This window comes from Pituophis catenifer, unplaced genomic scaffold, assembly GCF_029215685.1.
Source record: "Pituophis catenifer annectens isolate HBS135680 unplaced genomic scaffold, rPitCat1.0.hap2 SCAF_1, whole genome shotgun sequence".
Lineage (NCBI taxonomy): Eukaryota > Metazoa > Chordata > Lepidosauria > Squamata > Colubridae > Pituophis > Pituophis catenifer.
In genome coordinates this window covers 29194080-29210853 of record NW_027256881.1, presented here as the reverse complement: position 1 = coordinate 29210853, position 16774 = coordinate 29194080, and the positions used below count along the sequence as shown (strand labels likewise).

The following is a 16774-nucleotide window of genomic DNA, read 5'->3' as shown; positions in this document are numbered from 1 at the left end:
AACAGGTTTCACCAGAGGAATCAGATGAAGAATGATTCTCCCGTAACAATATAGTGAGATATAATTTACAAAAACTTACACTGGATTGGTTGTCACCTGAGTCAACAAGGACCGTACTCGGTGTTAGGTCTCCCAGACATCTCCTGGATGTGAGCTACAGGACTCAGGACTGTTAACTGAGCAACCAGGGCCAGCAGCTGGAGGACTACTAGAAGAAAAATTGTTAATTGATTGCAAATAGTTTTCATGAAACTGAGCCAAAGTGACCATTTGGCTGCAATGGGTTATTAACTATTTACTAGCTTTTGGCAGGATAGCAGAATTTGTGGCTCTGGGGACTATAAGAAAACATGGACTAAAACTACATGCAACCGGAGGCCATAGACTACTCATCCCCATTGCATATTATCCAATCTTTGTTTTTTCCAATTGGAGCATTTGTAATATGATGATCTTTTTTTTTTCTGATTCAGATCTAACAGTACTGGTTAATCCATAACCCAGTTTCCATGAGTCCTAGGCAAAAATTACATACATACAGACCATGGTGTCAGAGACACCGGGGACCTTTGCTATTTCCAGGCTGGCCCCATGGGCCAGATTTAAGCACCCCATGGGCCAGATCTGGCCTGCAGGCCTTGAGTTTGACACCCCTGTTCTAGAGCATTGGTGCCATTAAAAAAAATCTTTCTGGCTTATACCACTTTTATGTTATGAAAATTCTGCTAAGATGCGCAAAGCTCTATAAGTCAGAACACTTTGAACTGCACCTAGAAATCTGCTATAAGCAACAAAGAACCTGCAAAATAGATGTTGTGATCATAGAGATTCATGCCAGTCAGCAAGTGAGCCACTGCTTTTCAGCAACCCTAATTCAAGGGTTAACAAGGGAGTTGCTACCAGACTGATCTCTTCTCCCCTATTACCATTGCATGGAACTGCTTAGTGAGGTAGGAATTGAACACTGAAAATAGTTCCACCAATTCCCAACTCTTATAGGCAAACCAACATGATACCATGGTCAGTGATATCAAATGCCTACAGATCTAAAAGGATCAAGAGGATGTTCTACCTCCATCAAATCCCAACAAAGACATCCATTAGTGACCAGTTCATTTTCAGAAAACCCATTCCCCAACTATAATGAAGCTGAAAGGAAGCAGTTTTCAGTAATTCCAGAAACTTCCTGTTCTTTATTGTGGTTTTATTCTGTATTTGAAATGGTTTCCAGGTCAAACTGTGTTAATGGCTGGGTAATAAGCAATAAACCCTTTTATTACCTAGTAGTTAAAAAAGTCAATCTTCTCTCAATTCCCATCTTCCAATTTACAATTTTCATTCCCAAACCTAATGAAAGAAAACTCAAATTCTACCAAGAGATTTTGATGAACTGATAGAAACCTATGATTGTTTAGCACACTGCTGCTGCTGCCTGCTGTTCCTCAAGTACATAGATTTAGGCTACCATATTTAGACGGCAAACATTTGGGCAATGATGGCAGCATAGAGCAAGTATATTCCATATGACTGCCATCTAGTGATGCTGTACAACCTAGATACAGTAGTCCTATTTAACAGTTGCACAGATACAAGAAATTGTGAATGAGGAACTTATTTCCTGTGCTGTGCTGTCTCTGCCTAGTCTGTTTTCAGATTCCTAAAAGCCAGATTATTTTTTTAGTTTAAAAGCATATTCCATGGGCCAGAACACCTCCTTGAAACCAAGCAAATCTGGAATGCCTACTCACCCTACTCATAGTGTGTTTGACTTTGACTAAAAGACAGTGCAGAGCTATTGCCTCGTCTTATGTGTTTATGCCTTTGAATCAGTGTTGACTCTTGGCAACTGCCTGGACAATCCCTATAGTTTTCTTGGCATGATTTTTTTGAAAGTGGTTTGCCATTGCTTTCTCCCTAGGACTGGATGGCAAGGATTAGCCCACTGCACCTCAGTGTTTGCCTCTTATTTTCCTTTATATATTTTCTATAGAAGGAAACAGGTGCAGGAGAATTACAAACAGAAGTCATTCTCTGAAACCCTTCTTAAATTCTACAAAGAAGCAATTACTTGAAAGAAGGCAAAGCTGCAAGCACTCTCTCTGTGGCTCTCGAATGTCTGGACATTTGCATTGTGGTCAAGGTTGCAAGTGCCTCCCCTCTTTTCCAGGCATCAAATTAATTACATCTTGTGATAGCTAATAAAAGTAGAAAGAAAAAGTTATCTCAGGGTAAGGTATTGTACCATAAGATTACAATGAGATAAAGGTAATAATATACTATAAAATACAGGGGACTAATGTTATTAACATCTATTGTCCTCTCTTAGACATATGATAATTTTTTAAAATAATAATTGTTTTTTTTAATAAGTTATCTGTTTTATAGTATTGTTATACCCTTCCCAGAGTCGCTTTTTCGTGAGATGGGTGGTTATATAAAATTGATAAATAAATTTAAGTTGCAATACCAATTTTTACAAAATATATTCCTTAAGATGTGCATTACTGTATAGTACCAGAACCAACAAAATTTCATTGCCAGTAATGACAAATGCAGAGGTGAGTTATGCAGAATTTGTACCACTGATGCTTTCTTCTTAAGTCCACTTCTGATTTGCTTAATGCTTGGGCTTGCTTCCAATGGGCCAGAGCAACAAATGTTGATGATCGTGGTGATACGAACATGAAAAGGGTTGATAAGAAGATAGTACAGTCTAGCGGTTAAGAGCTGTTAACTGAAACACCGGAAACACCTGTTGAACTGCGACCTTTGGAAAAACATCCTATAATGTTGCTTCGAAAAGGAAGCACCTTTTAAAAGGAGGAAATATGCAGTAGTTGCCCCTGGGGAATATAATGTGCAAGATCAGATGTGGCTTTCTGATCTTTCTTTCACAACTCATGGGCAGACTTCAGTCACCACAGCAGTGATATCTTGCCTGTGAATAGAGATGGAGATGGTGATCATTTTACATTCACCAATAAAAGAACATATGGGACAAGTGAGATATAAGTTGCCACAAAGGTACTCTGGAGGCCTTTGAAGATTAGCTTCTTCTTGGGGTGGCCTGTTTGTCTACAGAATTTGCCTCCTCTTGTAGGACCTCAAGGGAGTTTTTATCATTTTTCCTTCCTTATCACCTGCCAATTCACCTCTCTTGGTCTGCACCCCTTGTTGTTTCCTGGTTCTCTTTCATTTTCTTTCCAGAGCAGTTCCTCTTTTCTTCTTACCCCATTATTCTCTCAGGAATGTATGCATATTTATAAGTTTCTGGGCGTGGGAACACTTCTAGTGTTGCGTGCAAGGACAGTTAATATATGCAGGTGGGATATTTTGTAATGGGTGATTAATTGAAGTAATATGTATTTACTTTATAACCTGGCCTGGTCTTTGGGGGGCAAGGCTTGTAGCAAGCATATGTAATATACACAAATCTATTTCCTGCAGAGTTGGGAGGTACGCTATCTTTATTAGCATTTAGAAAACATTTTTAAAACTGGCTTTTAAGTATTAATTAATTGTTAATTGTTATTATTAGCTTTCTGTCTGTTGGTTTTAATTGTTCATTGTTTTAGTGGGTTGGTATCCATTTGTTTTATTATAAGCTGTTAAGAAATTGAGTCTTTATCTATATAGCTTGATATACAAGACATTATATATCGAGCTAAACAGATAAATACATGAATGAATAATATACAGAACAAACATAAATTTTTGTACATGGATACATTTATTAGAGACATGGTGGGAGGGGAATCTGTAAGCCTGGCTTGAACTGGAGTTGACAACCATAGATAGACAAGATGGAGAATTTGGGCACTGAACACTGAATTGTTCCCTGTGGTTATAATTTTGTTCTTGACTCTTCTTTGGGGTGAAGGTGATCTCAAATTCAGGATCTTCATAAATATGTTAATAGCACTGACCTACCTTAATGCTTTTAAAGGTTACTCAGTTTGTTCATGTTAAGAGCCTATCAATATTATCAGAATGGTAGCAAAGGAAAACATGAGTATCTACAGTGTTCTATTTTACTCTTGTAATAGGAAATAGATTTTAAAAATAGCTCAAGACCAATGCACTTCCTCTTTTTGAGCCTCAGATTGAAAAAAAAATCATATTAAGGATGTAATGCAAAAATTTCCGTCATGTGCAGAATGTGTATTACAACTTACATATACTATAATATTATATAGCACAAACTTATATGCAAATACACACACACATAGAATCTTACCCAACAATTTTGCCCAGACATAAGCTGTGTTATATTGCAACGAAACATGGATATGATGACAGTAATAGTTTAAATGCATGTTTGTTAGATTGGATTCAGATATTACTATTACTATTTTTCCTGCATTTTTAAAAAATCCTATGAAAGATTGGCTTATTGTACTAGGAGCTGATTATATAAAAGCACCTCTAAATGTACCATGAACTATGCAAATGTTTAGTTTTAGAATACAATAAAACATATTTCCTGAATGTGTATGTATAAAGAACAATTATGTAAAGAGACATAATTATATTAGAACCAAGATAGATAAGATGCTGCACAGTGGCTACAGCACAGTGGAATCTATATACTTTCTCTTTCAGCTATCCTTATCGATTCACATTAGTGTACTATAGTTTTCCTCTTCCTCCTCCTCCTCCTCCTCATCTAATAAAAAAAAAAACAAATAAGATATAAAAACCATAGTGGGAGAAGTGTCACATCCCTTGTGGTATGTAAGTAGGACTACAATTATGATGGAAGCAATATTTTACTTTTCTGTAACATATGCAGTTTATCACCACAATGTGGGTGGCATTTCCATTTTAAATTTCATTCATACTGCCCTCCCTAACAAAATAGGAATTGGGAGATCAATGGGAACATTGGTTATATATGATGCTGGAAACTTAATTCCACAGATGGCAACAAAAATTTGAGGACAGTGAGAACTCCCAGGAAGAATAAATGATTCTGAATTTCCCTTTCCCTATTCTGAAAATGCTAAATTCTACTGTAAGATTAGAAGCTTCCAGCCTACCACCAGATTACAATTATAACCCAAGTCTGATAGTGCTTTTTTCTGCAACACTGGGCTAGCAACTGCAACTTCCATCATCTCAAACCAATCTCAGAAAATTGCCAAGGGAGAACGAGGTTTAGGATTTTGACCCACCTTCTTGCAATGGCATATCTGGCTTCTGAAATAGGGGTTCATTATATGGCCACTGCTGGTTGTTGTTTTTTTTTGGGGGGGAGTTTACAGTTTACAATATATTTAACAATTAATAGGATATGACTTTTATATAGGTTTAACCTACTTTTATTACTATAGTTGATCACATAGCTGGATGTTTAGACTGCATTTACCATTTTTGTCCATATCCTTTCCAAGAACCTGGGATAGACAGATATTGTTGTTTAAATGTATTGTCGCAGGATTTATCTGTTCCAAATAAAGCTGTCTTTGCAATTGACTGATAGGGATTTTGTCAATGCCCATGGTATTCATACTTCAGATGTTTTGGGATTACAGCCAGGGTGCCTATTATTATTAGTATTATCTTTGCTTTCTTTTGCCACAGTTGTTCTACTTCTATTTGCAGGTCTTTATATTTTGTGATTTTCTCCAGTTCTTTCTTTTCTATCCTGCTGCCGCCAGGTATTGTAACGTCAACTCTCCAGATTTTTTTCCCTTTCTTTTCAATAATTTTTAAGACTGGTATTTCAAAAACATTTCAATTTCTAAATAGCTTTCAAATAGATAGATAGATAGATAGATAGATAGATAGATAGATAGATAGACAGACAGACAGACAGACAGACAGACAGACAGACAGACAGACGGGAGGGGCAGGGCAGGGCAGGGCAGGGCAGGGAGATGATAAATAGATCTATAAACATACACACACAGGTTATTAAATATATAGAGAGAGATTCCAGTATTTTATTTGTTTGTTTGTTTATAAATTTAGAGACTGCCATCTCATTCACAGAGCAATTTTATTAAGATAATTTAATTAAATCTAAGCGCTACATAATTGTATTTTCCAGTTTCACCTCTCCTTTGGTACAAAGCTGATTCAAAAGCTAGAAATTTCATTTAACCAACATTTAGAATCTGGGATATAAGCATTCTTCCGTTTTCTTACTACTCCCAATTTAAATACACTATCCCATCATTTTTTTTCATAGTTTCTGAAGAACAGCTGTTGACAGTTGAAGAATATGATCTCAATGTGGTGAGACTCTGTTTCCAAGTATTCATCTCTGATGAACATGGCAACTGCACACAACCTATATCCCCAGTCATCTCCAACCCCATTTATGATAACCGTAAGTATCTAAGAACAGGGTTTACTTCATGTCAAGTTTCTTCTGCTGTGTTCCCTACATGCTCTTTGGCCCCAATTGTTCTCTATGGAGTTGCTTCATCTCTCTTCTCCCCAAAGGACAAGTGAAGATAAATGAAAGTATCTTTGCTAGACACGTAATTTTTGAATATTCAGAGAATTCAATTTGAATGTATATTCTCCAGCTGAAATATATTTTCAGACAATGACAAATTGTGCTATATTTCAGTACATATATGACATATGATATGTCATTTCGTATTAATGAAATACAGTGAATATGAAGTTATGAAGCATATGGCCATTTCCCACTGCTTATTTAAAGCCCAATCTTTTTCTGCTAGGAGAAAACATTCTGCTAATAAAGGAGAATATTTATAGCTCAGGGTTGAAATGAAGGGTCCTTGCCGCTCTCTGAACTTGGTTGTTTCTTTTACTGATGATGTTACCCAGTTTAGGTAAGGAAATGTCTTCAAGAAAGCAACCAAGCTCAGAGAGCAGCAAAGACCCCTCAAAAACCATTGTGATCTTAATTAGCTCCTCTGCTATCTTCCCTCCAATGTCAATGGAGGCAGGAAATGGTTACAAATTAAGGTGCCTTAAGGAAGAAAAATGGGATTCTTGGTTTTCTTTGATGCTATTTCAACCTTGCACCAGTTCAGTTTTCTGAAAATTCAACTCTGCCCCTCCCCTGTTACTGGTATGATTTTAAAGACTGGTGGCATGTTATTTGGCACTGAAAGACTTGAATCTTGGGTAGAAAGCAAAACTGAGTAGAATTTAGTTAGTGAAGCCCTTAAAATTGCCAGACATGTTTTTGGATAATTGAAAACTGTTATTTTTCCCTTTGTGAGTTCCACACCTCTATACCTCATCATTTTATAAAAACCGCTCCTTTTCTTTTCTTACTTCTCTATTAATACATTTATTAATAATACATTTATTTATTAAACTATCTTTTAATTTTATTAAGAATTAGACAACCATTTTATCCCCACACAACCTTCAACCCCCCCTTCCCCACCCCCACCCCCGACTTCTCAGAGCAAAAACAGGGTATAGCATTAAACAAACATAAGCTAAAATAAACTAACTTACTACAAGGTTCAAAACCCCCTCACACTCTTTAACTCCTCTTTTAAAAATTGTTCATCAGCCTCCCCTTTTAGAATTCTAATTTAAACATTATAAAACTTTCTTTAAAGCATATCTTTTAAGAAAAAAAATATTATTTTATATCCATTCAATTTTACATTAACCATTTTCAGTAAGTTTTTTTTAAAAAACACTTCAATAGAATATTCTTCAAAATATAACCTTAAAAATACTATTAATCCATTGAGTTAAATTATTTCTAACTCTTGAGTTCATCCTTCAAAATATCTGTTTCAAAACTTTCAGAAAGTTATCAATTAAGTTTAAAGTTAACCATTTTAATACCTTGATATTTTTTTAAAAAGCTATCCATTTTTAGTTAAACATTTTTACTTAAACTTAAAAAATACTAATTTCAGTAGACTTTTCAAATTTAGTATTAAAATCCTCCCAAAAGAAACTAATCTTCAATTCTTCCTTTCTTTCTATATTTTTTCCAGTCCTTCTTCTGCAATAGTACTTTCTTCAACATTGTTCCTCCCCCTGCTTTTATTTTCGAAAATTTTTGAATATAGATTTGATGCATCTTTGGAAATAGTTCTCTTCTAAAAATTATCTCCTTCAATTCAAAACCTCCATTTTGACTCTTCCTGCTTATATAATCAGTCACTTCCTTCCTTGAAACAGTCTGCGGGAAAGAGTCTATTTGCTACTTTTCAGTTAACTGCATAGAAGCTTTTGCCAAAACCTCTTTTTTCAGTGTGCCAACTTCCATCGTGATCCTGACTGTTTCTTTTCCCTGCTCCAAAGTTGAAATAAGTTGATTTTCTCCTCTTTTTCAGCCAGCAAAACATTGTTGTTCTCCAGATTATAATTTTGAATAGTCCTTTCAATTGATTCCAATATAGCAGAAGTATAGAAATTTAAAAGTTCTTATAAAACTTTTACAGTCACAACTTGTGAATTTGCTGGCTCATATAGTAATGATTCTCCATCTTTGATGTCAGCCATAGTTCAATTTCCACTTTAAATTTATTCAGCTATCAGATCAAGAAATCCAATAATTTTCACACAATTTAGAAGTATAAAGTAGTTGGAATCAATACCATAGTCTTTTTCATTTCACTAGCACTTTAAATCCTTTTTCTTGCCGGGTAATCCAGTAGCTTTTACAATGTTGCAGCTTTAACGATCACTTTCACTTATAAGTTTCGTTTTGCCGCCCTTAAGTGCCATCTTTTTTTTCTTTGTTTTAAACGGAGTTAAAGTTTAATACTTGCATTCTCTGTTCTCCTGATTTTGCTCTGCCAGCATCCAGATTCAAATTTTCTCATAATCTTTAAAATTGCACTGCTGGTGTGGTCGCGACCCCTTGTTCTGCATAAAGCAGAATCGTCCCGGATCCGGAGCACTGAAGGGCTTTCAGGGAGCTCTCACCCTGCAAGCCCCAAGCTTAAAAAAAAAAGCCTGGGGGTCTAGGGGAGCTCTACCCAGACCCTTCTGCTCTTCTCTCCCCCTTTTTCAAGCCGCTAGAACAGCTGCGGCAATCGGAATCACGGGGCTGCAAAAACCACTCCTTTTCTTGAATATGTTTTAATAGATTGTTGTGCTTTTGTGTAACAAGTGAGTAGGGCAGGCAAGAAAAAAAAGGATTGAATGTATTTTTAAACTTTTATACAGCTAAAGATTGATTTTTAAAAGGGTGGGGAGGCAGTAAAAATTTTTTGAGATCTGGCTTTATTTGAGAAGGCAAATGTTGGGGGGAAAATAGTGGTGGCAGATGCTGACCAATACCCAAACAGAAAGGAAGAGTTTCACTTCTTTGGTTAAGCCCATTCATGATAATATTCAAGAAATAAATCCCCTGATTAATTACCCAACAGATTAATTACCCTGCATATTTTCTTGCTATGATAGGGCCCTGGTTTTGAGCAACAAAATGGATACTTAATTCAGAATTCAAAATGACAACAGAAAACCATTAAATTTTGTGCTGAGAACTAAAGAAAGACAGCAAGCATTATCAAGGAGGGACATCAGGGATAGTGGGCATAATGATGTCATGTAAAATGCTGGTGGGAAAAGGGGGGCTACGTGGACACTTGAAATGTATCTATTGCTTTCTATGCTTTACCTATTTTCAGATAAAGAGTTGCTTGCAGAACTTTCTCTCCCCTAGTTCTAGTTTTAAACATATGCAATCATAATAGCCATTCTTTACTCTTCTCTCCCCCAATCATTAATTCCTTTTTCTGTTTAGGTGCACCCAATTCTGCTGAACTGAGAATCTGCCGTGTGAACAAGAACTGTGGAACAGCGAAAGGAGGAGATGAAATTTTCCTCTTGTGTGACAAAGTTCAGAAAGGTGATTAGAAACTGGAATACCATGTATACTATAAACTTTAACTTTAGATATCAAAGAATGAGATATGAAAAAGCAACCAATTTTATATGTATACATGTACAGTTTCACGGGAAAATGGAAGTGGTTAAACTGAATGCCAAATATCCACTGAATTGCAAAATATTGTAATATTTGAGTATATAACTTGGGCGGTGGAATGGTGCAACCAAAACAAAAGTCTAGTTTGATTCAAATTCCATCCAAACATTGTATAATCCATTGATTTATATACTGTAGATCTATGAAACAATGCATGTACTAGTTTTGAACTCAGAAGCATTTTCCTGTCCTCACCCTTGTCATTTTTAGGATGCCCAGAATTGCTCAATACTCAATCAAGACTCCTTTCAGCTGATCAAGGAGGAAATGCAAAAACTGGCATCTTAGTGTTAATATGTAATGGTTTTTTTTGTGTGTAAAGAAGAACAAAAATGGATTAGTGTAAGGGAAAGTTGCAAAATTGTCCTGCTGCTTAATTTAAAGAGTCCAGTGAAATGGGAGAAACTCTTCCAGATATTCCAGAGAGCTAGGGAAATGGGGCAAGGCAACACTCCTTGCCAATGGGAAATGGCCAGTCCTGCAGCCACAGTGTTAAAAGTGCAAAACTGCTTTTCAAGCAGTTCCGGGGCTGCAGCTAAGCCTGTACTGTATGTGTATTGCAGCAGACATCTATGTGATATTTCACATGTTACAGAATAACTAGCACTGGCACTCCAGACATAAGCTTTAGTTAGCTTACGTCGTAAACCAGACCACCCCAACCAGTGGCCATCCAGATGTCTTATGCCCAGTACTATCACCCAATATGGCCACTGACTATGGATGACAGGAGCTGGCGACTGGCACTTTCAGTAGATGCCAAATTTAGAAAAGCTACTCTATATTCATCAGCTAGAATGACCAGTGATGAAATGATGTGGAGTTAAGATTAATTAATAAGCTTCTGATTCAAGTCTACTATGTCAGTGTTTTTCAATCTTAGCAACTTTGAGACATGTGGCCTTCAATATTCTGGTTGGGGAATTCTGGGAGTTGATTTCCACAAATCTTAAAATTGTTAAAAGTTAAGAAATGCCGCACTAAATAAAAGAAATCTTCTAAGGTAAAAAAAAACATTCCATGTTAAATTCAAGACTTTCATAATCTTGGTCTTAATAAAATATGAAAGCTGGCTAAACTCTAAGTGCTATTCTTTCCCAAATATATGTATGCCAGATGTATTGCTATGACATTTACAATCCATATAGAAAGGAGAACTGATCCTTTTTGGTATTTCATGCTAAAAAAAATACTCTTTGAACTATTGTTTGTTGTTTTATTCCTAAAATTAAGTGTGATATTTATATCTTTCTGATGAACAGATGATATAGAAGTGAGATTTTTCATGAATGACTGGGAAGCCAAGGGGATTTTTTCACAAGCTGATGTTCATCGTCAAGTAGCAATTGTCTTCAAGACGCCCCCATTTTTCAAAGATATCCCAGATCCTGTGACTGTGAAGATGCAATTGCGAAGGCCCTCAGATCAGGAAGTCAGTGATCCTATGGACTTTAGATATTTACCAGATGAAAAAGGTAACATTCTTATACACATTTCTTGAGGTAGGACTAGTTATTGCTTTTGAATTAGGGCCCATGCTAGTTTAGAAAAGAACTTACAGATTTCTGGGAACAATTTCTTCTTCTGTCAGTATATGGTAGTATTGTCTTCCCCAGCTTAGCGGTCTGCAAATATTCTAGAGCATCATGTACAGAATTTCCAGTCAGCATGGTCTTGTGCTAACTGGAAAGGCTGAGAGTTAAGATTCAGTATACTTCAGGCTGAAGAAGATTGCTTTAAGACAAAAAGGAAGAAGTCATTTTAAAAGCTGCTGCCATAATCTACCTTTGCCTGTGCTTGAGAAACAAGGCTGGTGGTATGGGTTGCCCACACAGCAGGCTTGTCCACATAGTTGACTCCTTGGAAGCATTGAAAATTGTGGTGGGAGAAAGCTTTTGGAAACAAACTTTTGTAAAAACCAAAGCAAAACAAATAAAATAGGCTTCAGTCAACCACTTGAGGTACTGAAGCATGAAAAGGTTGATGGTCTGGCTTGCATTGCAGACATACAATGCATTCTTTTAGGTGGGTGAGATCAATGTGAGCCTCACTCTCACCAGGCTGCAGCTTTCTTGCTTTGGGAATGTTGCTGGCTAGGGAATTCTGGGAGTTGAAGCCCACACATCTTAAAGTTGCCAAATTGGCATACATGGAAAAAGCTTGGAGTGAGAACCCCAAATTTGATTAATTACGGAGATTTCCCTCACTCCCTGAATGTTGGGGAATATGGTGTACCAATTCTTTATACAGCTTCAATCTTTCCATCTCCCAAAGTAGTGCCAACCTTTGGAAGCAGCATTTACAGTTGTCTCACTGCTTGTTTTATGTTAGAAAACTTCCTATCAGCACTCTAAATATTTACTCTCTTAAAAAAGAAAATACATTACAGCAAGAGTTCTTCATTTAGACCTCTGCAAGCTTAGTTAACTGGAAAACCTTAGGGCTAATGAAAAAAATGCCAAAAGAGAGAAGAGAATTACGGGAGCTTTTCATTTTAAGAATGTTGCCAATTTCTTTGGGAGGAGCTAGCGTATGTTAATATATTTAAATTGTAAGTTTATAGAGCAAGAAGCAAAAGCACATATAGAAGACCCTAGATTCAAAAACAAAGTAGCAAATTGTGTGAAGAAGCTTAGAGAGTTATTTTCTGTCCAAATATACCAGGCTGGGTAAGAAGGCAACTCTATGTAAGATAATATTCTATATTTCATTGTAGTCAAATAGAACACACAATTAAACCTTTCTTTTTCAGCAAACATTCCCAACATCATCACGTGTGTGTACATGATTAGTCAAAATGCTGTTTTTTCCTTTCTGTTTTAGATCCTTATGGCCATAAGGCAAAGAGGCAGAGGTCACCAATGGCTTTACAAAAGCTCATTCAAGACTCTGGTAAGAGTATATCTCATCCCATCTTATTTTGTTCTTCTAACATGAAACCCCTCTCTCCCACACTGGGTTTATCCTTGAGGCTTCCTAGCATCATTTGAATTGAGAATATTTTGACTCAGAAGTCCTGTGTAGGGAGATAGAAGCCTGTGCCTTACAAAACCATTATGTGTTGTGGCCCGCCAACGGCCTGCGTGGATCGTGGCTGATCCTGACAAGGAGGCTGGTGTGGGGTTGCGCCAGCAGCCGGCACAGCCGGCACTCACGTCGGACAGCGAGGATGCTGAAGAGGATGTGGTGCCAGAGGCAGAGACTCAGCCAGGGCCTTCAGAATCTCCAGAGGCTCCTTCAAGTGGAGAGAGAGAAGTGGAGGAGCCTCTCCTCAATGCTTGAGCACGCAGGGCTGCCAAAAGGCAGGAGTGGCTACTCAGGAGGAGGAGGTCTCCTCAAGAGTAAGGTTTGAGGATAATTGGCCACTCCCTTAGCCTATTTAAGTCGCACACAGTTAGTAATTTCTTGCTGGAAACAATGTGTAATTATTACAGAGCATTTTGGAGAGTGAGTGTCTTATCGTATCTTGTTTTCTGGGCTGGTTGCCAACCTTTGCTGGACTTTGTTTATTCTTAGTTATAACTTTGATAAGGACCGTTGGTGTGTGTCACAATCCTTGGGAATCCAGAGCTGGGGCAGAACATTATGGGTTTCTTTTCAGTAAAAGCTGCACCATGCCACGTGATATCATACTTAAGTCAAAATTTGTGATGTTGTAGTTTATTCCGTCCCTGCAATTGATACCCTTTATTCACTTGTTTGGGAGTGACAAGAATGCCATTGTATCACTAGGTAGGGTCTAACTTCTCTCCTAATGTGTCCAGGTCCACTAAACTGAACCACAATAGAATGTTGAAGACAGAGAATTGGAGGCTGGCTTAGATATATATAAATGGAATGGGATGAGACCTCACTGCTAATTTGCTACAAGAAGGCCTCTCTGCATTGTCTTCTTCTTCTTCTTAATTCAATGAGTTTGACTCTCACTGGCTGGGTTTCCCCCCCCCCCCCCAATATTTTGCATTTTTGAGTTGGACTTATATTTTATGGGGGAGGAATTACAAATCTAAGGACTTCCAAAGCGATGTTGATGCTTCCCTCTTATGTTTCTTGGCCCCATTTCTTTTAGCACTCAGAGGCTGGATTTAGACTCTTGAGGCTAAAATTGGATAATTGGGGATACAGTATGTTGGGGAATACAGTCTTCATTATATTGGGTGAATCATATCATCATCCTTATAGAATTGATATCCTTTAGGATAACAAGTATTCTTTCCATAGGTCCCTATGAAAGGTCTAATGCTGCTCTGTTCCAGACTGCTACCAGTGAAGGAAAATTCATTAAGAAAGGTAGATTCTTTTTTTTTTAATGCCTTCTTTGTTCTGGCACTTTGACTGTCTTTCTTCCTATCTCTTCCATGATAGTATTTTAATGGTATATATTAAAAGAGAAAATATTTTAGTATTGTAAAATTTGTTTTGGTGTATACTGTATTAGTTAAGTTTTTTGAGGCCTATACAACATTCTGGGTAATTAAAGATTCCTGTTCTAGTCCCGTCTATTGTTGGAATGCATTACTGCACTGCCCTGTTCCAAGCAGCTCCAAGCATGGGTAATTCACTGATCCATCTATTCCCTCTTCTCTACTCTTGGCCTGCTCTCCATTACCTCACTTAATGTATGCCAATGTAGCATATTCCACTAGCTTTCTTCCTCACCTGCTGATTTATTTTATTTCTTTATTTATCAAATTTATATGGCCAGCCACCTCACAAAGGTTCTTCCATGCATCTGCCCTTGTCTCAATTTTCCCACCACTTTGCCTCCTTTCTCTCAGCTACTGCTGTCCCAAACTGAATATGCCTCAATCCCACTACCCCTATTTTCCTAGAGTTTTCAGTCCATTCAGCTACTGCTGCTGTCAATAACCAAGACAACATATCCCATTAATCCCCTTGCACCCTGATTTTCTGAGCATTTTTTCATTTCCTCTCTCCCTGCCCCATTTTGGCCACCAGTTTCCTTGGCTTTTTCCATAACCCTAACTCCATTAAACCATTTATGTCTGGATCAGAAAAGCCATGCATGGAATGTTCTACACCTCTCTATTCATTACTAATGGACAGAATATACACCAGATTGAATATGATTTTTTTTTATTAGTTCCCATGAACTAAGAAACCTTACCAAATCTGCTTCAGGAAATCTACATCTTTCTTTTTTCCATGAATTTGTTGTCATATATAAAGGAGAAGAAAGGTAGAATGAATGCTGTACAGGAGACTTCTCCAGATCTAGTAGCCTCCAGCTGTATTGGATTACAGTTCTTATAGTTAAAACTGCCATGTCTATACTGGCTTGGAATTATAAGAATGTAGGCTACCAGGTTAAGTGGAATACAACTGTGTGGCCCTGAGCACTTTGTGTGTGTAATGGTGATGGATTTTCAAGGAGACCTTTTTGTGTCAAAACCCTGCATACAGAAAGTTCCAGGTTCAGTTTGCAGCACCTCCAACTTGGGATAGAAAAATATAGTTCTAGTGCCAACAATACTTTGCTAGATAGACCAAAAGTCTGATAAAGTATAACACAGCTTTCACTCTAATTCTATAATAAATGGGAAGATAGTGCGGAAAATATTCAAGAATTGTTGTAATAAGACTTTTCTAATCAATGATGACTTTTTTTCACAGAGCCAAATATATATTGCTCACCGATTGAAACAGCCATCCCACTGCAGAAAACATCTGCAAGCATCCCTTCCTTGCAGCCATATTATTCCCCTCCTTTAAACCACTTAAGTTCCAATGGACATCCTGGTCCACCTTTTCAAATGACAGAGTCCGTTAAGCAGGATGGGGTTCTGCCATCTTGCTGGCATTCCTCTGTTTCACCTCTAAGTGTTTTGCTGCAACAGAGAAACTTGGGTGATACGTTGCAACCTACAATGCAGAATGGTAGCTCTCCATGTCTTGGACAGGAAAAGAGTCTGAACTGGGCCACTCAGAAAGAGGGGAACATTTATCAAGGATTCTTTGGAACAATGAATGATCATGAGTCAACAATGTCATCATCATCACCTTCGCCATCAGTGTCTCAGCAAGAAATCCGGAATGTCTCCAGCACTGTTGACAGCCAGTCTATTCATCCAGAAAATGCTGCAGTGTCCAATGGCATTAGCATGGAGATGGAAGACTCCAGATGCTCAGATGTTAACTTGGAAAAGTCATCTTTTGTTCAAGCTTTAAATCCAAGCAACCACAGGAAGAAAGTCCAACCATTGCTGCCTCCTGCCATATCAACAGTAACCACTTCTAGCTTATCTTTGACCTCTATGTCCAATATTTTTGAGACACCAACTTTTCATTATCTGGCTAGCCTTAATGAATCAGGATTGGCCAACAATCCAAACACCATAAATATATCAAATTTTGATACTTACAGCACCCAAGATGAGGAGTTCCTAAATTCCATTGGAAGCAATTTTGATAGCATACTTTAAACATAAAGTTTAATTGAAGCTGATTGTTGCTCAGACACAGTATACAGTATACAGTGATTTCTTGCAATATGTGAGTTAGTTCTTCACATATCTATTGTAAGGAAATGATAGTATGTAGTATATAATGAGGCAATACCATAGTAATTTTAAATCTACTTATTGAAGAGGTCTGAAGTAGCTTTTGAATCTTGCTTTATGTAACTTGTTTTTATATTTTTGTGCTATGAAAGAAAATGGAAAATCTGTACCTAATTTTTTTATAAATAATGTTTTGGAATTTCTTACATTGCGTTAAATGCAATATGGACCTCACCAAAATCAGAGCCGCATGTCAACATTTTGTAGAATGGAGTCATTTTGGAGTAGTCCAAAGCTACTTCAA

At 37.3% G+C, this 16774-nt stretch overlaps 1 protein-coding gene across 1 annotated transcript in view; it reads left to right on the top strand.

Annotated features, from left to right (window-relative positions):
- Positions 1–16392, top strand: part of REL (REL proto-oncogene, NF-kB subunit) — a 64666-nt gene extending 48274 nt beyond the window's left edge. The window contains exons 5-10 of the mRNA XM_070931980.1: positions 6194–6334; positions 9707–9811; positions 11212–11424; positions 12773–12841; positions 14171–14239; positions 15584–16392. Coding sequence (XP_070788081.1) covers positions 6194–6334; positions 9707–9811; positions 11212–11424; positions 12773–12841; positions 14171–14239; positions 15584–16392 — 1406 coding nt within the window. The remainder of the gene's footprint in view (positions 1–6193; positions 6335–9706; positions 9812–11211; positions 11425–12772; positions 12842–14170; positions 14240–15583) is intronic.
- Positions 16393–16774: the final 382 nt, after the last annotated feature.